At 45.8% G+C, this 27,292-nt stretch overlaps 1 protein-coding gene across 2 annotated transcripts in view; it reads left to right on the forward strand.

Annotated features, from left to right (window-relative positions):
- Nucleotides 1-19,342, forward strand: part of CCDC110 (coiled-coil domain containing 110) — a 59,358-nt gene extending 40,016 nt beyond the window's left edge. For both annotated transcript variants that reach the window (XM_075860173.1, XM_075860174.1), the window contains exons 4-5: nt 15,290-16,597; nt 19,100-19,342. In XM_075860173.1, coding sequence (XP_075716288.1) covers nt 15,290-16,597; nt 19,100-19,189 — 1,398 coding nt within the window. In that variant the 3' untranslated portion in view covers nt 19,190-19,342. The remainder of the gene's footprint in view (nt 1-15,289; nt 16,598-19,099) is intronic.
- Nucleotides 19,343-27,292: the final 7,950 nt, after the last annotated feature.

Raw genomic sequence — 27,292 nt, forward strand, 5'->3', positions numbered from 1 at the left:
TACCTGACGTCCGCACCTACTACATTGCATCTCATCTTGCTCGGGTAGTTGATTGGTGCAGACATGCGACCATTAAGTCTTGGGTGTCTCTGGAGCAGAGTTTTTACTCTATTCCATTATCGGCTCTTCCGTGGCTACACCGTAGCTAACTCAGACATCTTGACCATAACCCTACTACAGGCCCAACACTAGTGTGCTGCTCTCTCCCCTCGGTAAGGACATCTTGCTTGCCACTCCCTTCCTCTATGTTTCCGATACTGGGCAATCCATCCTTTCCCACTATCTTGACGGACCCAATTTTCCGTATATGGCAATCCTCGGGATGGTATCGTGCAGATCGGTTCTTGACAGACGGTGAATGGCTTTCTGCTGCAGACCTGGCCCAGATTCCTGATCTCCCACCGTTGGGACACTGGCGTTCTCTGCAACTACGACACTTTTTAACCTCTATCTCAGCTCCTATGTCCTACCAAGTGGTAAAGACTCCACTAGAGACCCTCTGTACAGGCTCTGACTTGATTAGACATACATTGTCCGCAATTTACAAAATTCTCATGGACCCCCCAGATATGCCCACTCCTACATACATTTCAAAATGGGAAGAGGATCTGGAGATATCCTTATCTCCCGCACAAGGGCAGCGTATACTCCTTATGGCTCAAAAAACTTCCATCTGTTCAAGATACCAAGAGGCAAGCTTCAAACTACTCTCGCGCTGGTATAGGACCGAGGCCCGCCTACATAACATCTTCCCCACAGTGTCCCCTATGTGTTGGAGATGTGGGAAAGACATTGGTACCCTCCTTCATACCTTCTGGTCATGTCCCCTCCTTACCCCATTTTGGGAAGGCATAAAACGGGTGATAATTGAAGTCACAAATACAAGTGTAACCTTCTTCCTTCTTCATCACTGCGACATTCCAGCGAACAAGTATAAGCGTTCTCTGCTTCACTTTCTAGTGATGGCAGCACGTCATTGCATCCCGCTACGGTGGAAGGATCCATCTCCCCACACTATCCCTCTGGGTTTCACAGGTTAACGACATCATGCATATGGAGGACTTGACATCCGTTATTCACGACTCAAGCTCCAGGTTTTGCCAAACTTGGACCCAATGGCTAGTTTTTCAGGATTCGGACTCCTATAAAGACATCATTTGAGAGCCGCATCCCTTTAGTCAGCCGGAATAGCACCTTTGTCTATGGGATGCTGTGGAGGGTCCCCCCCCTTCTCCTTTCCGCTTTCACCTTCTTTCTTCATTCCCTAGATTGGGAACTCAGCTCCAGCCTCACTTTGGAGATTTGTGTTCCCCTATCATTATCCTCTCCTGTATTTATTCTTTTTTGTACATTTGCTTTAGGATTATGTATTCTAAATGTACATTGCCTTGTTTTATGTACCCTTTATGTTACAAAATGGACCTCTTGGGTCAACAAAATAAAGAATTAAAAAAAAAAAAACAGGAGTGCACGAGGTACAAATCGCAGAGCAGGAGCGTAGTCAGTAAAGCCAGGGTCAAAAATGAAGCAAGGTCAATAATCATAGCAGCAGCAGCAGAGCCAGGAAACAGAAAAGAATCACAGGCAAAGGAGGAGCAGGAAATGCAGGTATAAATAGACAGAGGGCGGGAGCTAGCTCCGTCTGGCCAGGCTGTGAAAGGCTCTCCCACTCCTCAGCCTCCCAGCCTGACTGGTAGAAGATCGTGTCACTCTCTCAGACTAATTACCCACGGACGTCGACACAGAAGCTGTGTCTGGCAGATCCTTTAAAGTACCCCCCCCCCTTTTAAGAGGGGCCACTGGACCCTTTCTAGGTGGACCTGGCTTATTGGGGAAGCGAAGATGGAACCTCCTGAGCAATACCCCAGCGTGAACATCCCGGGCGTGTACCCAAGTCCTCTCCTCAGGCCCGTATCCTCTCCAATGGACCAGGTACTGAAGGGAGCCTTGGACCATCCTGCTGTCCACAATCTTGGCCACCTCGAATTCTACCCCTTCAGGGGTGAGAACAGGGACCGGAGGTTTCCTCGAGGGAGCCAAGGACGGGGAGCAGCGTTTAAGGAGGGATGCATGAAACACGTCGTGTACTCGAAAAGACGGGGGTAACTCCAGTCTGAAGGAGACAGGGTTAAGGACTTCAATGACCTTGTATGGCCCTATATATCGGGGAGCAAATTTTTTGGACGGGACTTTAAGGCGCAAATTTTTCGAAGATAGCTACACCAGATCCCTGACCACAAACAAGGCCAACGTCAACGTCTTCTATCTGCCTGAGTCTGTTGTATGCTCTGGGACGCCTCTAGGTTCTTCTGAACCTGGGCCCAGACTGTGCACAATTCCTGATGAACGACATCTACCTCAGGATTGTTGGAACTACCAGGTGAAATGGAGGGGAACCGTGGATTAAACCCAAAATTACAGAAAAAGGGGGAGACCCCTGACAAGTTATTGACCCGGTTATTAAGGGAAAATTCGGCGAGGGGAATGAAGGAGACCCAATCATATTGACAGTCAGAGATAAAACACCTTAAATATTGTTCTAGAGACTGATTAGTCCTCTCAGTTTGGCCATTAGTTTCAGGATGGAAGGCCGAGGAGAAGGACAGATCAATCTCCAACTTTTTACAGAAGGCTCTCCAAAACAATGAAACAAATTGTACCCCTCTGTCAGAAACAATATTGACAGGAACCCCATGGAGACGCAGGATGTGTTTGACAAACAAGGTAGCTAATGTCTTAGCATTGGGTAGTTTCTTGAGGTGCACAAAGTGGCACATCTTACTGAAACGGTCTACTACAACCCACACCACCGACTTGCCTTGAGATGGAGGCAAATCGGTGATAAAATCCATGGAGATATGGGTCCAAGGTCTCTGGGGAATGGGCAAAGAACATAGTAAGCCCGCTGGTCGGGACCTGGGAGTCTTGGACCTAGCACAAATTTCACAAGCGGCGACGTAGGCCTTAACGTCTTTAAGCAACCCAGGCCACCAATAGTTTCTGGCAATGAGATGCTTGGTACCCAGGATGCCTGGATGGCCAGATAGTGCAGAGTCATGATTTTCCCTGAGTACCCTTAACCGGAATTGCAGGGGAACAAACAGCTTGTTCTCAGGAAGGTTCCCGGGAGCTGAACCTTGATCAGCCGCAATTTCGGAGAATAAGTCAGAATCAACAGAGGAAATTATTATACCTGGAGGCAAAACACATGCAGGATCTTCCTCCGAAGGAGGACTGGCCATGAAGCTACGCGACAGTGCATCAGCCTTAATATTTTTAGACCCAGCCCTATAGGTGACCAAAAAGTTGAATCTAGTAAAAAATAACGCTCATCGAGCTTGTCTCGGGTTTAGCCTCCGGGCAGATTCTAAGAAAACCAGATTCTTGTGGTCGGTAAGGACCGTTATCTGGTGCCTAGCCCCCTCCAGGAAGTGGCGCCACTCTTCAAATGCCCATTTAATGGCTAAGAGTTCGCGGTTGCCAATATCATAGTTACTCTCAGTGGGCGAGAACTTCCTGGAGAAGTAGGCACAGGGACGGAGATGGGTGAGGGACCTGATACCCTGGGACAAGACAGCACCCACTACCACCTCGGAGGTATCAACCTCCACGATGAATGGCTCCATTCGGTTAGGCTGAATCAGCACAGGGGCCGAGATAAAGCACTTCTTAAGGACCTCAAAAGCCTGGACCGCCTCTGGAGGCCAGTGGAGGAGGTCAGTACCTTTGCGAGTAAGATCCGTAAGAGGCTTAGCGATGACCGAGAAGTTAGCAATAAATCTCCAGTAATAATTAGCAAACCCCAGGAAGCACTGTAACGCCTTCAGGGAGGCAGGTTGGACCCATTCAGCCACAGCCTGAACCTTGGCAGGGTCCATGCGGAATTCATGAGGAGTGAGGATTTGACCCAAAAATGGTATCTCCTGCACCCCAAACACACATTTTTCGGTTTTAGCAAACAGTTTGTTTTTCCGAAGGGCCTGGAGCACCTTCATGACATGCTCAATGTGGGAGGACCAGTCCTTGGAAAACACAAGTATGTCATCAAGGTACACTACAAGAAATACCCCCAGGTAGTCTCTTAAAATCTAATTTATGAAATTCTGGAAGACTGCGGGAGCATTACATAACCGAAAGGGCATGACGAGGTATTCGAAATGACCTTCAGGCGTGTTAAACGCAGTCTTCCACTCATCCCCCTCTTTGATGCGGATAAGGTCATAAGCCCCCCATTGATCAAACTTAGAGAACCATTGGGCCCCCTGAACCTGATTGAAGAGATCAGGAATCAAAGGAAGGGGATACTGGTTCCTTACAGTGACCTTATTCAAGTTTCGGTAGTCAATGCACGGCCTAAGACCACCATCCTTCTTCCCTACGAAGAAGAAGCCAGCACCTACCGGAGAAGTAGAGGGGCGAATGTAACCCTTGGCCAGGCATTCCTGGATATAGAAAAAATGTAGAAAAAAATCCTCCAGCTCACCTTGTCACAAGAAAGTCAGCACACGGATCCTCGTGTCGGCACACGCCAGAAATACTTCAGGAACAAGGGGGTTGGATCCAGCGCTGTAAATGCGATGTCTGTTAAAACGGGAGTCTGTTCCCAAGTTTTATTTTGTCTTGGTTAAAAACGTAGCAAGTGAGCTACGTGTAGTAGTTGAAGTGACAAGTGGGTATCGTCCAAAAACAGAGGGAAGAAGAAAGATAGGCGGTAGCCTACGCGTTTCAGACCTTCTCTAGGTCCTTAGTCATGGCTTATGAAGTCTTCCGGAAGAAGCTGACTTAGTTCAGTGAAACGCGCGTCGGGACTATACCGACCCTGGTAATAGGGAAAGATTATCGACTATAGAGGGCAAGATTAGTAATAGAAAATTTAAAAAATCTAATCTCACCGCAATTAGTTCGTCCATTGCAAACTCGGAATGAACGGAGGTAGTGGTAACATCACTACAGGGTGTTGAGCTGTCAGTTCGCTCCGCACACAAGGGGAACGAACGAACGTGGTGATAATATCATCACAGGCTACTGAGCTGCCGTGGCTCTGACAAGCTTACATCCTGTTTATTTGCTGGAGCAAATAACCAGCAAATCTTATAATTGAATTTATCAAGTAATGCTCACAACTTAAATAGAGCTTATCTATCTGTGCAGACTGCCGCCTGATTGAAGGCAGCTGATTATGGTAGATACTATTTAACTTACAATGCTGACCGAGGTGCATATCCAATGAGGATTGAAATAACAGCGTTGCATATAAAACGCACTAGCAAACCAATTGCTTATCATCATAATTTACAGTCCGAATTGCACCTTAGTATAACCAATTAACTAATTGGAATAAGACCAAAAACGCATTCAGGCAAAACGCAGCTGCTCACATAATCTGAACTGCCGCCTGATTGAAGGCAGCTGATTATGGTAGATACTATTTAACATACAATGCTGACCGAGGTGCATATCCAACGAGGATTGAAACAATAGCGTTGCATATAAAACGCACTAGCAAACCAATTGCTTATCATTATAATTTACAGTCCGAATTGCACCTTTGTATAACCAATTAACTAATTGCAATAAGACCAAAAACGCATTCAGGCAATACGCAGCTGCTCACAGAATCTGAATATAACCTCTTGCGGAGTGCCTATGCAAGGAATTTCACACATACTTATTATCTTTGCAGCACTACCTCTTCTATTCTCACCAAAGTAGTGAATGTAACCAATAGATTTTCTACTTTGTTGAATCAGATATAAGTCGCAATTACACATTGTAATAATTTATTATCATTTTACAACGTGGCAATAATAAATAGGGGACATTGCACAACATAATCTTTCTGTTCCTATTCCAGTCGGTATCAATATATTATAATTGAAGGCGACTGTAACCCTCCACGCTCCTTTTCCTCCTTTCCCCTTTCCTATCAATTCTACAGACCCAATCTAAACTGGCACCTCAAGGCAGGGTCATTCCACTGAGAAGCTACACACCACTTCCTAAAGTCCGAACAGTACTCCTCAACGGGTCTCTTACCCTGACGTAAGGTCACCAGCTGACTCTCAGCAAAGGCAGTCTTGTCAGTCTCGTCATATATGAGCCCGAGAGCGGAAAAAAAAAGATCAACAGAGGAAAGTTCAGGGGCGTCAGGAACCAAGAAGAAGGCCCATTCTTGGGGCCCGTCCTGGAGCCGGGACATAATTATACCCACTCGCTGGCTCTCAGAACCTGAGGAGTGGGGCTTTAAACGGAAATAGAGCCTACAACTCTCCCGAAAGGAGAAAAAAGTCTTCCGGTCCCCTAAGAACCGGTCAGGCAACTTGAGGTGGGGTTCAAGAGGTGAGGTGGGGGGCACTACCAGGGTAGCATCATGCTGGTTGCCCTTCTGAGCCAGGGCTTGGACCTGTAGGGAGAGGCCCTGCATTTGCTGAGCCAGGGTCTCAAGGGGGTCCATAGTTGTGTCAGGGACCAGGGTAGAAAAGGTATATGGGCCTGTGATTATGTAATGACGGGGTAGGGAGACAGACAGGTGAGCCTTAATCTACCTGCCACTCAGTCCCTGCCTACTTGCAATGGCCCGTCCAAGGCGACGGTGTACAACTGGGCGACGGTTCCTACGCTCAATAAGTGCACGACAGACAAACCGACAAGGGTACACAGAAGCTAAGGGAAATGGGGCAGTTGCCCACGGCAACACAGTGAGCAACAAGAGTAGTGAACGAGCCGAGTCAAACCAGCAGTGCACGAGGTACAAATCGCAGAGCAGGAGCGTAGTCAGTAAAGCCAGGGTCAAAAATGAAGCAAGGTCAATAATCATAGCAGGAGCAGCAGAGCCAGGAAACAGAAAAGAATCACAGGCAAAGGAGGAGCAGGAAATGCAGGTATAAATAGACAGAGGGCGGGAGCTAGCTCCGTCTGGCCAGGCTGTGATAGGCTCTCCCACTCATCAGCCTCCCAGCCTGACTGGTAGAAGATCGTGTCACTCTCTCAGACTGAGGAGCAGGTGCAGACTGATTACCCACGGGCGTCGACACAGAAGCTGTGTCTGGCAGATCCTTTACACCACCTTGCCGATCGTGATCTGCCACCTACCCTGGTTGACCTCATTCTTCTAGCTACCCGGACTGACATGAGGATGCGGGAGCGATCCCAAGAGGTTCATCGGGAGAGAAGATTCCTTAAGCTGGCTCCTACCTTCCAGCAATCCATGTTGCCTTCACCAGTTGTTCCACCAGAGGAGCCTATGCAGGTGGACCGGCTCAAACTGTCTGCCCAGGAGAAACACTGCAGAGGCACTTCGGAACTTTTTCTGTATTGCGGCCTCAGAGGCCATGTTGTACGTTTGTGCCCTCAGAAGCCAAAAAAACTCCAATGCCTAGGTTTGGTTGGAGAGACGACCCTAGGGGGAACGGCGCTAAATAGAAAGTTCTCCTCAAAATTGTCCATTCCCGTGACCATAGTGTCTAGTAAAAAGACGCATTGGGTCTCTGCCTATCTGGACTCAGTGAATGGACTGCCTTTGCCCGACCCGATCGTATCTGAAACCAAGCCGCTGAAGCTCCGTCAAAGTTGGAGTCCTTAATTTTGAACTAATTTTGTTTCTTGTTTTGCCTAAAGTCGTCAATCCTGTCCTAATGGGCCTGCCTTTGCTCCGACTACATGCCCCAGTCCTGGACTGGAATTCCGAAGAGGTTCCCCAATGGGGCTCCAAATGTCGCAGCCACTGTCTGTTGCATATACATACTGTCCAGCCTCCTCTGCCTTAGTCATTGGCAGGATTACCCCCTAATTTCTCTCAATTTGTCTTCAGCAAGAAGGAGGCTGAGACGCTTCCCCCACACTGGGCTTATGACTGCCCTATTGAACTGGTTCCAAATTCGTCCCCTCCCCGTGGACGGGTATGCACTCTCTCTTTACCAGAGACTCAGTTTCTATGTCGGTCTATATCAAGGAGAATTTGGAGAGGGGTTTCATACAAAAATCCTCCTCCCCGGCCAGGTTCTTCTTTGTCAAGAAAAAAGACGGATCTCTTCGGCCTTGCATTGACTACTCTGGTCTCAATCAAATCACGGTCAAGAACAAATATCCGTTGCCACTAATTTCCGAACTATTTGACCGCATACGAGGAGCCAAGATTTTTTCTAAATTAGACTTGCGTGGGGCTTACAATTTGATCCAAATCCGTCAAGGTGACGAGTGGAAGACGGCGTTTAACACTCGAGACGGGCACTACGAATACCTGGTGATGCCCTTAGGTCTGTGTAACACTCCCGCAGTCTTCCAGGAATTCGTCAATAATATCTTCCGAGATATCATCTATGTCTGCGTTGTGGTATATCTCGATGATATTCTGATTTTCTCTCCAGACCAAGGACTCATCGAAGGCATGTTCGTCAAGTTCTGCTGCGTTTAAGGGAGAATCGTCTATATGCCAAGCTGGAGAAGTGCGTTTTTGAGAAGAATTCTCTACCCTTCCTGGGCTACATCATCTCAGATCAAGGCCTTAAGATGGATCCTGGGAAGGTAAAGTCCATCCTGGAATGGCCATGTCCTCAGGGCCTGAGGTCCATACAGCGTTTTTTGAGATTCGCCAACTTCTACCAGCAGTTTATACCAAACTTCTCTTCACTGACGGCTCCCATCTCTAACCTCACCAAAAAAAGGTATGAATGCCAAGGTGTGGATCCCAGAGGCAGAATCTGAATTCAATATCCTTAAGAGTGCCTTCACATCAGCCTTGACCCTCCATCAGCCTGACGTATCTCAACAGTTTTCGTTGGAGGTGGATGCCTCCTCTGTTGATGCTGGCACACTTCTATTCCAGAGAGGTTGCAAAGGGAAGGCAGTGGTATGTGGCTATTATTCTAGACTTTTTTCTCCCACAGAGCGCAATTACTCTATTGGGGATCGCAAGTTACTGGCCATCAAATTGACTCTGAAGGTGTGGAGACATCTACTAGAGGGCGCAGCTCACCCCATCCTGATATATACCGACCACAAGAACCTCACCTATCTCCAGTCGGCCCAACGGCTGAACTCCCGTCAAGGCAGGTGGATGCTGTTCTTCACCCAGTTCCAGTTTGTTCTCCACTACCATCCTGCTGACAAAAATGTGAGGGCCGATGCCCTGTCCAGGTCATTAGAAACAGAGGACACCGTGTATTCTCCGCAAAGTATCATTGATCCGTCCTGTATTGTTTCTGTTAATCCTCTGCAAATTAGAGACATCCCTCCGGGGAGGACTTTTGTGCGGTTGGCAGACAGGAGGAGAATCCTTCGCTGGGGCCCCTCTCCAAACTGGCTGGGCACGCTGGTGCACGTAAAACCCGAGATCTGATTGCCCATGATTTCTGGTGGCCCACGCTGCCAAAGGATATTGTGGACTTTGTCTCGTCCTGCACTGTGTGTGCTTCCAACAAAGTTGCTCACTCCAAGCCTGCCGGTCTGCTCCAACCTCTGCCTGTGCCCAATGTTCCCTGGCAGCATATAGCAATGGACTTTGTCACAGATCTCCCTTCCTCTGCAGGATGCAATACGGTCTGGGTGGTGGTGGTGGACCGGTTCTCCAAGATGGCTCAATTTGTTCCGCTGACCGTCCTACCTTCTGCTTCTCGACTGGCTAACCTCTTCATCCAACACATTTTCTGCTTACATGGCTTGCCTCTTCATATCGTGTCTGGTCGGGGGGTTCAATTCACTTAGAAATTCTGGAGAGCCCTCTGTAAACTCCTAGACGTGAAGTTGGAATTTTCTTCAGCCTCCAGTCCAATGGCCAAGTCGAGAGAATTAATTAAATCATGGAGAATTATCTTCACCACTTCATCTCCACGTGGCATGATGACTGGGTACAGCTTCTTCCATGGGCCGAGTTCTCATACAACAACCACACAAGTGAGTCCACTGCTTCTACACCATTCTACATTGTGTACGGCCAATATCCACGAATCCCTCTTTTGTTCCGGCTACATCCCAGGTACCCGCAGCTGACTCTGCATTTGGAAACATTCTACAGGTCTGGCAGCAAAGTCCTCTATTGTGCAGTCAGTCGATCGCATGAAACGAAAGGCGGATACTAGTAGAAGAGACCTGCCTCAATATCTGCTGGGTACCAAAGTCTGGCTGTCCTCTAGGAATATCCCCCTAAGGCTGGATTCACGAGCATGTTCGGTCCGTAATGGACGTAAAGTATTTCGGCCGCAAGTCCCGGACCGAACACACTTCAGGGTGCCAGGCTCCTAGCATCATATTTATGTATGACGCTAGGAGTCCCTGCCTCGCTGCGGGACAACTGTCTCGTACTGTAATCATGTTTTCAGTACGGGACAGTAGTTCCACGGAGAGGCAGGGACTCCTAGCGTCGTACATAACTATGATGCTAGGAGCCCGGCTCCCTGCAGTGTGTTCGGTCCGGGACTTGCGGCCGAAATATGTTCCGTCCATTACGGACCGAACATGCTCGTGTGAATCCAGCATTAAGGTGCCTTTCTACATGTTTTCTCCCAGGTACCTCGGACCCTTTGACATACTACAACAAATAACCCTGCATCCTATAATGTTTGGCTGCCTCCTACCCTCAGAATCCCAAACTCCTTTCATGTGTCCCTCCTGAAGCCTGTGGTCCTGAACCGCTATAGTAGGACTTGTGGTCCCGCAGTGACTCCCAGCGGTTCATCTGACGTGTTTGAGGTTAAGGAGATCCTGGACTTCAAAAAAGTACGAGGAAGAACTTTTTAGTTGGTGGATTGGAAGGGGTTTGGACCAGAGGAGAGGTCCTGGGAGCCAGAAGAGAACTTTAATACCCCTACCCTCATTAGGAACTTTCTCTCTTACTCTGGTCCTAAGAAAAAGGGGCGTAAGAAGGGGATACTGTAACGGCCATAGCCGCAGACCATCGTTCCTACTCACCCCTTGACGTCCGTGGCCATGACTCTGTGAGTGCTGGCCGGCATCTCCTTCCTAGGAGACGCCAGCACTCACTTCCGTCTTGCTTCACCGAGTCCCGTATGGTTTACACGCACGCTTGCGTCTGGCCTTAATGGGCCAGTGCGCGCACATGAAAAGAATCTCTAATTAGCCCATGATCAGCCTGGACTATAAAAGGGGCTCTGCCCTTTCACTCATTGCCTGAGCGTTGTTGTGTTTAACCGTGTTAGTCTTGCAAATGGTCCCTTAGTGTTATCCTGTTCCCAGTGCTCCCGTACCTGCTACCTGTATCCTGTATCCCATGCTACCTTTGTTACTGTGCCTTAGAAAGTTGGAGTTGTGTTGTGCCACTGGTCATGCCTGCTGTGTTACACCATTCCTGGTGTCTACTGCCAAGGTCCCATCTCACCCTAGCCATTGCTACTGTCTGAAGTACTACCCTTGTACTTGGACTATAATACACATTGACTTGGTACACTGTTTGGCCAGCTGCTATCCCGCTACGGCGGTACGACCCAGTGGTTCCACATGCCCACAGATCGTGTAATGTCGGGGTAGGGAGACAGACAGGTGAGCCCTAATCTACCCGCCACTCAGTCCCTGCCTACTTGCACGGCCCGTCCTAGGCGACGGCGTACAACTGGGCGACGGTCCCTACGCTCAATAAGTGCACGACAGACAAACACACGAGGGTTCACAGAAGCTAAGGGAAATGGGGCAGTTGCCCACGGCAACACCGTGAGCAACAAGAGTAGTGAACGAGTTGAGTCAAACCAGGAGTGTACGAGGTACCAAACGCAGAGCAGGAGAGTAGTCAGTAAAGCCAGGGTCAAATTGAAGCAGAGGTCAAAAGTACTAGCAGGAAAAGCAGAGCCAGGAAACCAGACAGCATCACAGGCAAAGGAAAAGCAGGAAATTAAGGTATAAATAGACCGAGGGCGGGAGCTAGCCACATCTGGCCAGGCTGTGATAGGTTCTCCCACTCCTCAGCCTACCAGCCTGAGTGGTAGCAGATCGAGTCACTCTATCAGATCTAGGAGCAGATGCAGACTGATTAATCACAGGCGTCGACACAGAAGCTGTGTCTGGTAAATCCTTTACAGATCATGACATATATTATTCACTGTGTTCATTGAGTTTTGTGACTTTTTAACAAATGATCTAATTATTTATCTATATTTTAGTAAGATTTATGTACGCAGGATTTTACACTGAATAAACTTACCCATCTTTTGTGATGTGATTGGTCACTAAAATATCCTTTTTCACTTTTGTTTATCCTTTGATATTTTATAGCATATATGGACTGATGTGTTGCATTATATAAACTTACTTTACATTTAGTATTTATGCATTTTGTCACATTTAAGTGTGTCTCTTTCGTTCATATATTAATTCAGGCTGTGCAAAAGACATTTATATAGAATTTCTAAATTATAGATGCACTACATATCTAACAGAAATGAAGTAGAGGGGTATTTGTCATATGCCTAAGCAACATACATTAAAGGGGTTTTCCCATGAGAGACATTTATGACATATCCACAGGATATGTCATAAATGTCAGATAGATGCAGGTCCCACCTCTGGGACCTGCACCTATCTCTAGAACGGGGCCCCCTAAACCCTGTTCTGCTGCTCTGTGTTGTGGCAGAAGCAGGTGAATTCCGACCATGAATTAGGAAACAGCGTAGCTCGCTGAGCTACGCTGCTTCCGTAAGCCCAATAGGAATGAATGGTAGTTAAGGAAACAGTGTAGCTTGCATGCTACGCTGATTCCGTAACTGCCATTCTCTACTATGGGACTTACGGAAATAACGTAGCTCAGAAAGCTACGCTGTTTTCGTAACTCCTAACTATAGAGTCAGGAAGTAGCCGGGAGGCAGAGGGAGCAGAAAAAGGTAGAATGGGGTTTAGGGGGCCCCGTTCTAGAGATAGGTGCGGGTTCCTGAGCTGGGACCCGCATCTATCTGACATTTATGACATATCCTGTGGATATGTCATAAATGTCTCTCACGGGAAAACCCCTTTAAATTCATTTCTAGAAGTACATTTCTCTCTTTGCTAGATAATTCTTAAAGTGTATCTCTATGTACACTTTACAATCTAATATATATAATCTTGGCTGCAGTCATATGGCTGCAACACATGGAGCAAATTCAGGTACAGCTACTGAGTTTACTTTCTTTTCCATTAACATTTGTGAGGAAATGTTGACGTTATGTGAAAGACACACACACATATTTTTATATATACATATACGTATATATATATATATATATATATATATATATATATATATTGATAGAAAACAGCAGCACTCTGTAGCAAATCCCACTACAGCGAGGGGTGCACAGCAGATAATCCCGATCCTAGGATTGTATAGGATACCAAGAAGAAGTTCAGCAGCACTCCAATATAAGCAAAAATAAAGTGATTTCTTCAATCAAATGCAGAGATGCAACGTTTCTGAACTTCTTCTTGATATATATATATATATATATATATATATATATATATATATATATATATATATATATACACTACCATTCAAAAGTTTGGGGTTACCCAGACAATTTTGTGTTTTCCATGAAAACTCACACTTATATTTATCAAATGAGTTGCAAAATGACTAGAAAATATAGTCACGACATTGACAAGGTTAGAAATAATGATTTTTATTTGAAATAATAATTTTCTCCTTCAAACTTTGCTTTCATCAAAGAATGCTCCATTTGCAGCAATTACAGCATTGCAGACCTTTGGCACTCTAGCTGTTAATTTGCTGAGGTAATCGGTAGAAATTTCACCCCATGCTTCCAGAAACCCCTCCCACAAGTTGGATTGGCTTGATGGGCACTTCTTGCATACCATACGGTCAAGCTGCTCCCACAACAGCTCTATGGGGTTGAGATCTGGTGACTGCGCTGGCCACTCCATTACAGATAGAATACCAGCTGCCTGCTTCTTCCCTAAATAGTTCTTGCATAATTTGGAGGTGTGCTTTGGGTCATTGTCCTGTTGTAGGATGAAATTGGCTCCAATCAAGCACTGTCCATAGGGTATGGCGTGGCGTTGCAAAATGGAGTGATAGCCTTGCTTATTCAAAATCCCTTTTACCTTGTACAAATCTCCCACTTTACCAGCACCAAAGCAACCCCAGACCATCACATTACCTCCACCATGCTTGACAGATGGCGTAGGCACTCTTCCAGTATCTTTTCAGTTGTTCTGCGTCTCACAAATGTTCTTCTGTGTGATCCAAACACCTCAAACTTCGATTCGTCTGTCCATAACACTTTTTTCCAATCTTCCTCCAATGTCTGTGTGCTTTTGCCCATATTAATCTTTTCCTTTTATTAGCCAGTCTCAGATATGGCTTTTTCTTTGCCACTCTGCCCTGAAGACCAGCATCCCGGAGTCGCCTCTTCACTGTAGACGTTGACAATGGCGTTTTGCGGGTACTATTTAATGAAGCTGCCAGTTGAGGACCTGTGAGGCGTCTATTTCGCAAACTAGAGACTCTAATGTACTTGTCTTGTTGCTCAGTTGTGCAGCGGGGCCTCCCACTTCTCTTTCTACTTTGGTTAGAGCCTGTGTGTGCTGTCCTCTGAAGGGAGTAGTACACACCGTTGTAGGAAATCTTCAGTTTCTTGGCAATTTCTCGCATGGAATAGCCTTCATTTCTAAGAACAAGAATAGACTGTCGAGTTTCACATGAAAGCTCTCTTTTTCTAGCCATTTTGAGAGTTTAATCGAACCCACAAATGTAATGCTCCAGATTCTCAACTAGCTCAAAGGAAGGTCAGTTTTATAGCTCCTCTAAACAGCAAAACTGTTTACAGCGGTGCTAACATAATTGCACAAGGGTTTTCAAGTGTTTTCCAATCATCCATTAGCCTTTTAACACAGTTAACAAACACAATGTACCATTAGAACACTGGAGTGATGGTTGCTGGAAATGGGCCTCTATACACCTATGTAGATATTGCATTAAAAACCAGACGTTTGCAGCTAGAATAGTCATTTAGCACATTGTATACAATGTATAGAATGTATTTCTGATTAATTTAATGTTATCTTTATTGAAAAAAACTGTGCTTTTTTTGCAAAAATAAGGGAATTTCTAAGTGACCCTAAACTTTTGAACGGTAGTGTATATACAGTATATGGATAGAGATAGATAGATAGATAGATAGATAGATAGATAGATAGATAGATAGATAGATAGATAGATAGATAGATAGATAGATAGATAGATAGATAGATAGACTGAGGTAATATATGTGCATACTTCTAACTTTTAACAGTCATAAACAAAATAGAATTTTAACTATTAACACAATATTGTATCTGTAATTTACAGGATAAGTTATCTCATCTGCACCAATTTACAGACAGAAAGTATATACCATCCCCTATCACATATAAGAAAAGCGATCCAGAGGAAATTGAGAGGTTATGTATTTCTCGTGCCAATGAGGAATGTGATGAAAGTAAATGTAATTCAACCTATATGTCATCTGAACTCCCATTCATGGCAAGTAAAAAACATCTCAGTTCAGACATTTCATCTAAACAATTTTCAGTGGAATGTTCAACTTTACCAATACAAAGTGATAAACAAACCAAGTGTAGCCTAAATCACACTAACTATAATATTTCTGAATCAAAATACACTTTTGTTTCATTTGAAAGTCATGATGATCAGCGACTTAAAGATCAAACGTTGTCTTTTGGAGACTTGAAAGAAAAACACTCTGATACTGACGAAATTGAATCTGGTCGATTAGAAATGACTGATATTTCTTTACAGCTAAGTGGCATCAGCATGTCAGTTCCAGTTACAAGTGTCAGTCAGGTCATAGACCATGCTCAAGATTTAACAAAGGTAGAAGTACCTTCTCTGCATCAAAGCAATGTCTTGCTTTCATGTTGGTCCATCGGGAACACTGATCATCTTATCCCTACTACCAGTTGCCATGACTATGGTGCAAGTGAAGAAAAAATAGACAAAATAAATACATTAAAAAATGAAAACTGTTATCTTGAGAAACAATTCAAGAATGTGGAAGATCGAGATATATCCAAGGTCAAGGATGTGGGCTATGTATTTAGGATTCAAGAATTAGAAAGTTGCTTAACTGAATCCGATCAACTTCATATGCAGGAGCAGCGGCTCAAGAGTAAAACTCTAGGTGTCCAGATGGCATTAAAACATCTACGCATTAATGAACAGTACTTAATAGATGAAAATCTCCGCTACAGAGAACAAATCAGCAGATTAAAGACAGAGAAAAACTTCCTTCAGCTTAGGTTATCCAAAGCGGAACAAGATGGAGAAGAATATTTCCACGAAATAAAAATGATAACAGACAAATGTGAAGAGCTTCTTAACCAAAGAAAGCTTTATCAAGATAAGAAAAACCATTTGTCTGTTGAGAAACTTTTTTTATTGAAAGAAATTATGGATTTAAAAAGGGAGAAGAACAGAAATGCTGAACAACTGGCATTCATTACTGCTGAGAAAGACAAACTTGTCCAAATGTTGAATTCTATAAAGACAATGTTATTCACCTGCGCCAATGAGATACAAGAGCTGCAATCCGGGTTAAGAGAAGCACTGGCAGAAAACTCTGACCTACGAAAAAGAAATGCCAACAAAACCCAGCAGGTAAAAGAATAAAATTAAAAGAGAACTAAAGTTTATGAGCTATTGTTCATTCAACCTATTGTTACAAATAAAAGCAATGAAAATCACTTCTTAGGTAGCCGTAGATGTATACTAGATGCAGCCAGAAATATTGTACCTAACCTGCATATTTTGGGTCTTTTTCCTTCCCTTTGCTGGTTTCTGTAAATGTACATTTTCTCTCTCCATGCTTGCTGAGTTATTCCTAGTATGATGTAAGAGGCTATGCTGTGTGCTGTGGATATGTCATAAATGTCCTTCATGGGAAAACCACTATAAATTCCGCGGTCGCTATTGACCGTGGCATTTAACTAGTTAAACGGCCAGGAACAGCGCCATCGCTGTTCCTGGCCGTTAGAGCAGCCCACTCCATACATGATCCCCTCCCCGCTCCATGATGTGTCGGCACATCACAGGGTTAAGTAAGGTGCGGTCAGGGGGTCCGGCGCTGCCAGGTCCCTTGACTACCGACTAAAAAATGAAGGACTTTTTAGCAAGATTTATTCTTGCTAAAAACTGCGTCTTATAGTCCGAAAAATATGGTAAGTAATACAGTCAGTGACTCCTATTGTCTTGGAGTATAAGTAACAACCATTTCAGAACTGCTAACTGGCTGAGAAGGCTCATGTGATGCGCTATTGACTCCACAGAAGCAGGAAGTTCTTTTTTTTTAGCTCCTGTTTGGCACATAGCGGGTTCTGTTTAGTAGACAAAATTAAACTCTATTAAGGTATCCTACCGATGTCTTTATTTTCATAGGTCATACTGACAAGTTCTGTTTAAATGAAAACATTTTTTTCAATCTATTGTTAGCATAGACTAAAAACAAGCATTCACGTATCAAATAAAACAGTGGTTCGACCAATTATCTATTTTATTGGCTTAAAACTGCATTAATCTCATGAAGACAATTCCTTTTCTCTAAACACAGTTAGCCAGATGCCTTCAGCTCCTGGAAACCCCAGCGATAACAATATCACACGAACATACACTTCACTGCAGCAGGTGCAGTAGTATTACATGTATTACATTACAATGAATGGCCAACCATGTAATACATGGACAAACCAAGTCCCTCAGACCAATACAGCTGTGTGTATATATATATATATATATATATATATATATATATATATATATATATATATAAAAATGTATATACCGCTGGGTATACGTTTCGTTTATAATACAGTCAATGGCAGACCTATGCAACTGTATAGGCAAACAGTTGCAAACGTCTGGCTATTTGTTCAGTGGGACCGTTTAAAACACTTCATAAACACTGAAAGCAGTGTGAACCTAATTTTGTTCTACTACAATAACTGCATGCACACATGGACGGATGTCCTTCAAATAAAGGGACATATGCAGTAGCTGCCAAATAATTGGTCAGTAACAGGGATCTAATTTCCATTTGCAACAGTGGTTGCCCCTATACTTCAGGGGCTATCTTATTACAAAAAATATAATATATAATGAGTCAATACAATAAGATACAGTCAAGAAACTGCATGGAACACTTAGGGTATGTGCACACACACTAATTACGTCCGTAATTGGCGGACGTATTTCGGCCACAAGTCCCGGACCGAACACAGTGCAAGGAGCCGGGCTCCTAGCATCATACTTATGTACGATGCTAGAAGTCCCTGCCTCGCTGCAGGACAACTGTCCCGTACTGTAAACATGATTACACTACGGGACAGTTGTCCTGCAGCGAGGCAGGGACTCCTTGCATCGTACATAAGTATGATGCTAGGAGCCCGGCTCCTTGCACTGTGTTCGGTCCGGGACTTGCGGCCGAAATACGTCCGTCAATTACGGACGTAATTAGTGTGTGTGCACATACCCTAACCGATTCAAAATGTTATGCAATGTTTTACGCTAGGGTTACACGCCGAGTTTTGATCTTCTAACGGTTGCTGTAAAATTACAGGTTACCGTGACCGTTGCGTGACCTCATTGTTTATGTGGAAAAGTTTTAACTAACGACATGTTTAGAACTCTTGCAAATTGTCAAAAGTCGCCCTTCACCCGATAGACAAACATTGAGGTCAGGCGACGGTCATATTAATTCGCACAACCAAAAGTCTTTGTGGATCTGGTCTTAAAGGGGTATTCCAGCCTCCAGCATTTTTCACCTGTCCACTAAATACGTGAAAAATGCTAGATCGGTGAGAGTCCAACTGCTGAGACCCCCACCGATCGTCAGAACAGGTAAACCAGTTCCCCGTTCCCTCCCAGCTGCAAGCCAGCGGCTATGAGGATTTTAAATAGAAAGGAGGCCAGGCATGAGCGGTGCCACTCCATTCAAAGTCTAAGGAGCTCATGTAAATAGCCGGGCACAGCCCTGGAGGCTGGAAAATCCCTGCAATGTCTATGTTCATAGTAAGAATTGTAAAGGGCATATTTGCTATGTTATTTGTCTTAAGATTTTTATGGAAAAATCTTATTGGTTTTTTTTTTGCCAATATTTTATTTCAGCAAAAAATGAATGACTCAAAAGAAAGTTGGAGTAATGAAGAAGCAACTGAAAGAAATGAGCTCTCTACTCTAGAAATGACTGATCTGTGACCAATAATTTAAAAATATATAAATTTAGACTGGAAGATCTTAACTTGTTTTATGGTCCTTGTGAAACAAAGTCCATGGTTGAAGCATATTGGAAAAAATCAATATATTTATAAAAAAAGGGATATGTAGCCAAATCTGGCGTGACTGAATTTTACTTAAAGAGGCTCTGTCACCATATTATAAGTGCCCTATCTCCTACATTAGGAGATGGGTGCTGTAATGTAGATGACAGCAGTGCTTTTTATTTAGAAAAACTATCTAGTTTTACCACATTAGGAGCGATTTTAGCTTTATGCTAAGGACTTGGGCGTGTTTTTACTATTGACCAAGTGGGCGTTATACAGAGGAGTGTATGACACTGACCAATCAGCGTCATAGACTTCTCTCCATTCATTTACTCAGAGCATAGTGACCCTGCCTTGTTCACTATGTGCTGTCTTATACTGACACATTAACGTTACTGAAGTGTCTTGACAGTGAATAGACATTCCTTCCAGCCAGTACGGGATATCTATTCACAATCCCGACACTTCGGTAACGTTTGTGTGGGACTTACAGCAGAGCAAGCGTAATATCGCTGTAAACTATCATTTACAGCCTGATCTCGCGAGATTACGCTTGCTCTGCTGTAAGTCCCACACAAACTGTACCGAAGTGTCCTGGCTGGAAGGAATGTCTATTCACTGTCAAGACACTTCTAATGTTAATGTGTCAGTATAAGACAGCACATAGTGAACAACGCAGGGTCACTATGCGCTGAGTAAATAAATGGAGAGAAGTGTATGACGCTGATTGGTCAGCGTCATACACTTCTCTCCACAACGCCCACTTGGTCAATAGTAAAAACACGCCCAGTTGTCCATTAAGAAAGTCATTAGCATAAAGCTAAAATCGCTAATAACGTGGTGAAAATAGATAGTTTTTCTAAATAAAAAGCACTTCTGTCACCTACATTACAGCGCCCATCTCCTTATGTAGAAGATAGGGCACTTTGTAATGTACGTGGCTGCGGACTGTCAGCTCCAACATCCCCCCGACAGCCGCAGCCACGAGTCGGCGAGCGCTTGCCCCAGCCTCCTCCTCAGGAGACGCCAGCGCTCGCGTCCACTCACCTCTGCCGGATCCCGTTTCCTGTTCCAGTCCCTGTACCTATACCGGTTTCCAGTTCCTGTTCCTAGCAATCCATACCTTCCTGGTCTAGCACCGAGCTGTGCCAAAGTCGTGCCGTGCTGCATCCACGTCTGACCTGGTTCACCTCGCCTGATGTCCGCCTGCTACCTAAGTCCCAGCCGAGCCTGCCCTGCTGCTGTCTGAGCTGCCACAGGTACCTATAAAACTATAGACATTCACCTGCTCCCTGTTGGCCAGCTGCCTTACTGCCAAGGCGGTACGGGCCAGTGGGTCCACAGACCCTTCGTGACAGTACGCTCAGGCCATGGACTCCGCTGGTCGATTCAAGACCATAACGACGTCACAGGAGTTTCGAGCGGATATGCTGGATCTCCGGTCTCGACAGGACCAACTCCTCCAGGAGTTGAACATTCTTGCACGTCGGCAGGAGGCACAAGCTGATGTTCCTCCTACTACACCTCCTGGCAATGTGGATCCTCAGTCTACACATCTTGGCAGTATTAACCCACGTGTTTCTTTGCCACTTCCTGACCGCTATGATGGAGAAGCAAGTACCCGTCGTGGTTCTCTTAATCAATGCCAGATCCACTTCAGCCTGTATGCTAGGACATTTTCGTCTGATGGTGCCAGGGTCGCTTTCATCATTTCTCTCCTCACTGGACAGGCTCTTGCATGGGCGAACCCTATCTGGGAGAGACAAGGACCAGAGACCCGTGACTTCCCTGCCTTCCTCCGGACTTTTCGCATGGTGTTTGAGGAGCCTGGACGTGTCTCATCTGCAGCGGCCTCTTTGATTAACCTGTGCCAAGGAGACACCTCCGTGAGCGAGTACGCCATCCACTTCTGCACCCTGGCGGGAGAGCTCTTATGGAACAATGAGGCTCTGGTGGCTGCATTCTGGCATGGACTATCTTCCAGAATTAAAGACGAACTTGCCGCCCAGGAACTGCCATCTAACCTGGATGACCTCATCCTTCTGTCTGCCCGGATTGATATACGGATCCGTGAACGCCTCCAGGAGGTTCAACGGGAGGGAGCCCTTCCTAGTCTGATCCCTACTTTGCAGCAACCCCTGCTGTCCTCCGATGTTGATCCTCCTAAGAAGGCGGTAATAACGGACCAATGTAAGTTATCTACCCAAGAGAGACAACGCAGATGCTTTGGAGCATCTGGCAGACCCCTATACACCACTATACTCTCAATACTACATGCAGCGATTGTGAGAAAGGCCTTGGTTGGGCCGAAACGTTTTGTTTATCGCTTGCTCTGAAATATTGTTCTAAAGATACCATTGAACTGATTCCTGGTGCATCCCTTCCCCGTGGTAGGGTATATCCTCTCTCCTTTCCAAAGACTCTGTCCATGTCCTCCTATGGGAAAGAGAACTTAGAAAGGGGCTTCATACGAAAGTCTTCCTCCCCGGCAGGAGCCGGGTTCTTCTTCGTCAAAAAGAAAGATGGGTCTCGTCGTCCTTGCATCGACTACTGTGGTCTCAACCAGATCATGGTGGAGAATAAATACCCGTTGCCACTGATCTCCGAACTGTTTGATCGTATATGTGGTGCAAATTTTTTTTCTAAACTAGACCTGCGTGGAGCTTACAACGTAGTCCGGATTCGCCAGGGTGATGAATGGAAGACTGCATTTAACACCCATGATGGACACTATGAGTATCTAGTAATGCCCTCGGCCTGTGTAATGCTCCCGCTGTCTTCCAGGAGTTTGTGAATGACATTTTCCGTGTCCTCCTCTATGTTTGTGTTGTAGTCTACCTTGATGACATCTTGATTTTCTCCCCAGATCCTATGACGCACCAGAGACATGTCCGTCAGGTTCTGCTATGGTTAAGGGAAAATCGTCTGTTCGCCAAGTTGGAGAAGTGCGTATTTGACAAGGATGCTCTACCCTTCCTGGGATACATCGTCTCAAATCGAGGTCTCGAGATAGATCCTGAGAAGGTAAAGTCTGTCCTGGAGTGGCCACGTCCTCAAGGCTTGAGGGCCATAGAGCGCTTTTTGGGATTTGCTAATTTTTACAGGCAGTTTATTCCGAACTTCTCCTCACTGACTTCTCCCATCTCTAACCTTACTAAGAACGGTATGATCGCCAATGTGTGAACTCCCGAGGCAGAGTCCGCATTCAATAGCCTGAAGAGTGCCTTCACGTCAGCCTCTATCCTCCATCATACGGATGTCTCTCTGCAGTTCTCGTTGGAGGTGGACGCATCCTCTGTCGGTACTGGTGCACTCCTGTTCCAGAGAGGTCCCAAGGGCAGGTCAAGGGTATGTGGATACTTTTCCAAGCTCTTCCGCAGAACGCAACTACTCGATTGGGGATCGGGAGTTACTGGCCATCAAATTGGCTCTGGAGGAGTGGAGACATCTACTAGAGGGCGCAGCTCATCCGATCTTGATTTTTACGGACCACAACAATCTGACCTACCTCCAGACGGCCCAACGGCTGAACCCTCGTCAAACAAGGTGGTCACTGTTCTTTGCAAGGTTTCAGTTTGAGCTTCATTATCGCCCGGCCAACAAGAATGTGAGGGCCGATGCCTTGTCCAGGTCTTTCGAGACAGAAGACACCATTGAGAGTCCACAGAACATTATCGATCCATCTTGCATTGTCTTGGTCAATCCCCTGCAAATTGGGGACATTCCTCCAGGGAGGACTTTTGTGCGCCTGGCTGATCGTGGAAGAATCCTCCGCTGGGGACACTCCTCTAGACTGGCAGGTCACGCAGGGTAACGTAAGACCCGGGATTTGATTGCTCGTCATTTCTGGTGGTCCACTCTGCCCAAGGATATTGTGGACTTCGTTTCTTCTTGTGCTGTATGTGCAGCCAACAAAGCCACCCACTCCAGACCTGCTGGTCTGCTCCAGCCATTGCCTGTGCCCAATGCTCCTTGGCAGCATATAGCGATGGACTTTATCATGGACCTGCCTCTCTCTGCTGGATGCAGTGCTGTCTGGGTGGTGGTGGACCAATTTTCGAAGATGGTCTACTTCGTTCCTCTGACCGGTCTTCCTTCTGCTCCTCAGTTGGCCAAGTTATTTATCCAACACATCTTCCGCCTGCATGGCTTGCCGCAGCATATTGTGTCTGATCGGGGTTCAGTTTACCTCGAGGTTCTGGAGAGCCCTCTGTGGACTTCTTGGCGTGCAGTTGGACTTTTCTTCTTCCTACCATCCTCAGTCTAATGGTCTGGTCGAGAGGATAAACCAGATTTTGGAGACTTACCTACGCCACTTCAACTCCTAGCAGCATGATGACTGGGTGCAGCTGCTCCCATGGGCGGAGTTCTCCTACAATAATCACACCAGCGAGTCTACTAGGAATACACCGTTCTGCATTGTCTACGGCCAGCACCCACGAATTCCTCTCCCGGTGCCTGATACTTCCGAGGTACCTGCAGCTGATTCCACGTTTAGGGACTTTTTGAAGATCTGGCAGCAGACTCGATCCTCCATCCTAATGGCTGTGGACCTCATGAAATGGAAGGTTGACACAAGGAGAAGAGAGCCTCCTTGGTTTCTTCCTGGCACTAAGGTCTGGCTGTTGTCCAGGAATATCCGACTGAGGGTGCCGTCATGTAAATTTGCCACCAGGTTCCTTGGACCATTTGCGGTCCTGCAGCAGATCAACCCTGTCGCCTACAAGCTTCGGCTGCCTCCTACCCTCAGGATTCCCAACTCCTTCCATGTTTCCCTCCTGAAACCAGTGATCCTGAACCGCTATTCCAAGACTCCCAGCCCTGTAGTTGCCTCCAGCGGTCCCTCGGACATCTTTGAGGTCAAGGAGATCTTGGACACCAAGAGAGTGAGAGGAAAGACTTTTTATTTGGTGGATTGGAGGGGGTTTGGTCCTGAAGAGAGGTCCTGGGAGCCAGAGGAGAACCTCAATGCCCCTACTCTTCTGAAGAAGTTTCTCTCTCACTCTGGTCCCAAGAAGAGAGGGCGTAAGAGGGGGGATACTGTAATGTCCGTGGCTGCGGGCTGTCAGCTGCAACATCCCCCTGACAGCCGCAGCCACGAGTCGGCGAGCGCTGGCCCCAGCCTCCTCCTCAGGAGACGCTAGCGCTCGCGTCCACTCACCTCTGCCGGATACCGTAGGGTGCGCGCGCACGCTCTTGCCCGCTCTTAAAGGGGCAGCGCGCGCACCGAACCTCATGGACGAACTTTACCCGTGAGTACCCTGGACTATAAGAGGGGTCCAGCCCCCTAGTTCTATGCCTGAGCGTTGTGTTCCCTATAGTTTGTCTTTGTGATGGCCTCCTAGTGTGTTTCCTGTTCCAGTCCCTGTACCTATACCTGTTTCCTGTTCCTAGCAATCCATACCTTCCTGGTTTAGCACCGAGCTGTGCCAAAGTCGTGCTGTGCTGCATTCATGTCTGACCTGCTTCACCTCGCCTGAAGTCTGCCTGCTACCTAAGTCCCCGCCGAGCCTGCCATGCTGCTGTCTGAGTTGCCACAGGTACCTATAGAACTATAGACATTCACCTGCACCCTGTTGGCCAGCTGCCTTACTGCCAAGGCGGTACGGCTCAGTGGGTCCACCGACCCTTCGTGACACACTTATAATTTGGTGACAGAGCCTCTTTAAAGAGGCTCTGTCACCAGATTTTGCAACCCCTATCTGCTATTGCAGCAGATAGGCGCTGCAATGTAGATTACAGTAATGTTTTTATTTTTAAAAAACGAGCATTTTTGGCCAAGTTGTGACCATTTTTGTATTTATGCAAATGAGGCTTGCAAAAGTTCAAGTGGGCATGTTTAAAGTAAAAGTCCAACTGGGCGTGTATTATGTGCGTACATCGGGGCGTTTTTACTACTTTTACTAGCTGGGCGTTCTGACGAGAAGTATCATCCACTTCTCTTCAGAACGCCCAGCTTCTGGCAGTGCAGACACACAGCGTGTTCTCGAGAGATCACGCTGTGACGTCACTAACTTCCTGCCCCAGGTCCTGCATCGTGTCGGCCACATCGGCACCAGAGGCTACAGTTGATTCTGCAGCAGCATCAGCGTTTGCAGGTAAGTAGCTACATCGACTTACCTGCAAACGCCGATGCTGCTGCAGAATCAACTGTAGCCTCTGGTGCTGATGTGTCCTCGCTCGTCCGACACGATGCAGGACCTGGGGCAGGAAGTGAGTGACGTCACAGCGTGATCTCTCGAGAACACGCTGTGTGTCTGCACTGCCAGAAGCTGGGCGTTGTGAAGAGAAGTGGATAATACTTCTCGTCAGAATGCCCAGCTAGTAAAAGAAGTGAACACGCCCCGATGTAACACACATAATACACGCCCAGTTGGACTTTTGCAAGCCTCATTTGCATAAATACAAAAATGGTCATAACTTGGCCAAAAAATGCTCGTTTTTTAAAAATAAAAACGTTACTGTAATCTACATTGCAGCGCCGATCTGCTGCAATAGCAGATAGGGGTTGCAAAATCTGGTGACAGAGCCTCTTTAAGTTAAAAAAAACCATAGCTGCTTTCCTCCAGAAACCGCGCCACTCTTGTCCATGGGCTGTGCTTGGTATTGCTATAGTTCAGCCTCTTTCAAGTAAATGGGGCTAAGCTGCAATACCAGACACATCCCATGGACAAATGTGATGCTGTTTCTGAAAGAAAGCAGCCATGTTTATAAACTCATACAATCCCTTTAATATTAGTAAATCTGTTGCATTTTAATAAAAATATTATATATAATTGTTAAAACTATTTTGAAAAGTGAATAAAAGCACACGTCTACAGAAGTGTAGTATGGGTATTATGTGTAAGAAAATACAATTTCAATTATTATTGCCAACAACAAATTTATAGCCACCATTTAAAACATTTTTTTGTAATAAGTGGTTAACCCCTTCCTGCAAAATCATATACGTGATGGTGAAGTAACTGGCTCAGAAGCTGAGCCAGCGCCATCACTGCCGGGTGTCGGCTGTATATTACAGCTGACAGCCCGCTGTAATGGACAGGACCGGAGCTAGCCTCCGCAGTGATCAAAAGCGATCGCTGTATCTAGGTGGTTTCTAGCCGAGACGTAGTCTGGGGAATGCCGATGGTTGCCTCCTGGTCTGGCCTGAGGGCGGGGCCTAAAAGGCTTGCTATCAGAGCCAAGAAAATGGTGCAGGCTCAGAAGCTGAGCCTGCCCCATTGGCCGCAGGTTTCAGCTGTTTGTTACAGCTGACGCCTTTCTGGAACGGCCAGGACCGGAACTATTCCCTGATCTGGCCGATTAACCCCTTAGATGTAGCGATCAAAGGATAATGGCAATGATCGGCAGCCGGGGCGGTGCCGATAGTTGCTATGGAAACCAGAGGCCTAACAATACCATTGAAGCCTATTAGGCCCCGCCCAGAGACTAAGCCTAATAGGCTTGCTGTCAGTAAATGGCGGATAGCTTTAAAACACTGCACTATGTAGGTAGTGCAGTGTATTGGAATAGTGATCAGAGCTTCATGTCTTCAAGTCCCATAGTGGGACAATAAAAAAAGCTAATAAAAATGTTGTAAAAAAATAAAAGTTTCAAATTAAAAAAACAATAACTTCCTTAATTGCCATAATAAGTTTTATTATAGGTAAAAAGCTAAAAACATTTTTAAAAATAAGTACACATATTTGGTATCACTGCATCCATGACGACCCAAACTATAAAAATATAATGCTATTTTACCCGCGCGGTGAAAATCGTAAAAAATAAAATACATTTTATTAAAATAAAAAACAATTCCAGAATCGCTCTTTTTTGGTCACTACCCCTCACAAAACAAGAAAAAAAAGTGATCAAAAAGTTGCATGTACCCCAAATATACCATTATACCATTAAAAACTAAAGCCCGTCCTGCAAAAAACAAGACCTCCCACAGCTTTTTTGACGGAAAAATAAAAAAGTTATCGCTTTCAGAATATGGCGACACAAAAAATTAATTATTTAAAAAAAAAGTGATTTTATTGTGCAGACGCTGCAA

The sequence above is a fragment of the Rhinoderma darwinii genome, chromosome 1 (genome assembly GCF_050947455.1).
Source record: "Rhinoderma darwinii isolate aRhiDar2 chromosome 1, aRhiDar2.hap1, whole genome shotgun sequence".
Taxonomy (NCBI): Eukaryota; Metazoa; Chordata; class Amphibia; order Anura; family Rhinodermatidae; genus Rhinoderma; species Rhinoderma darwinii.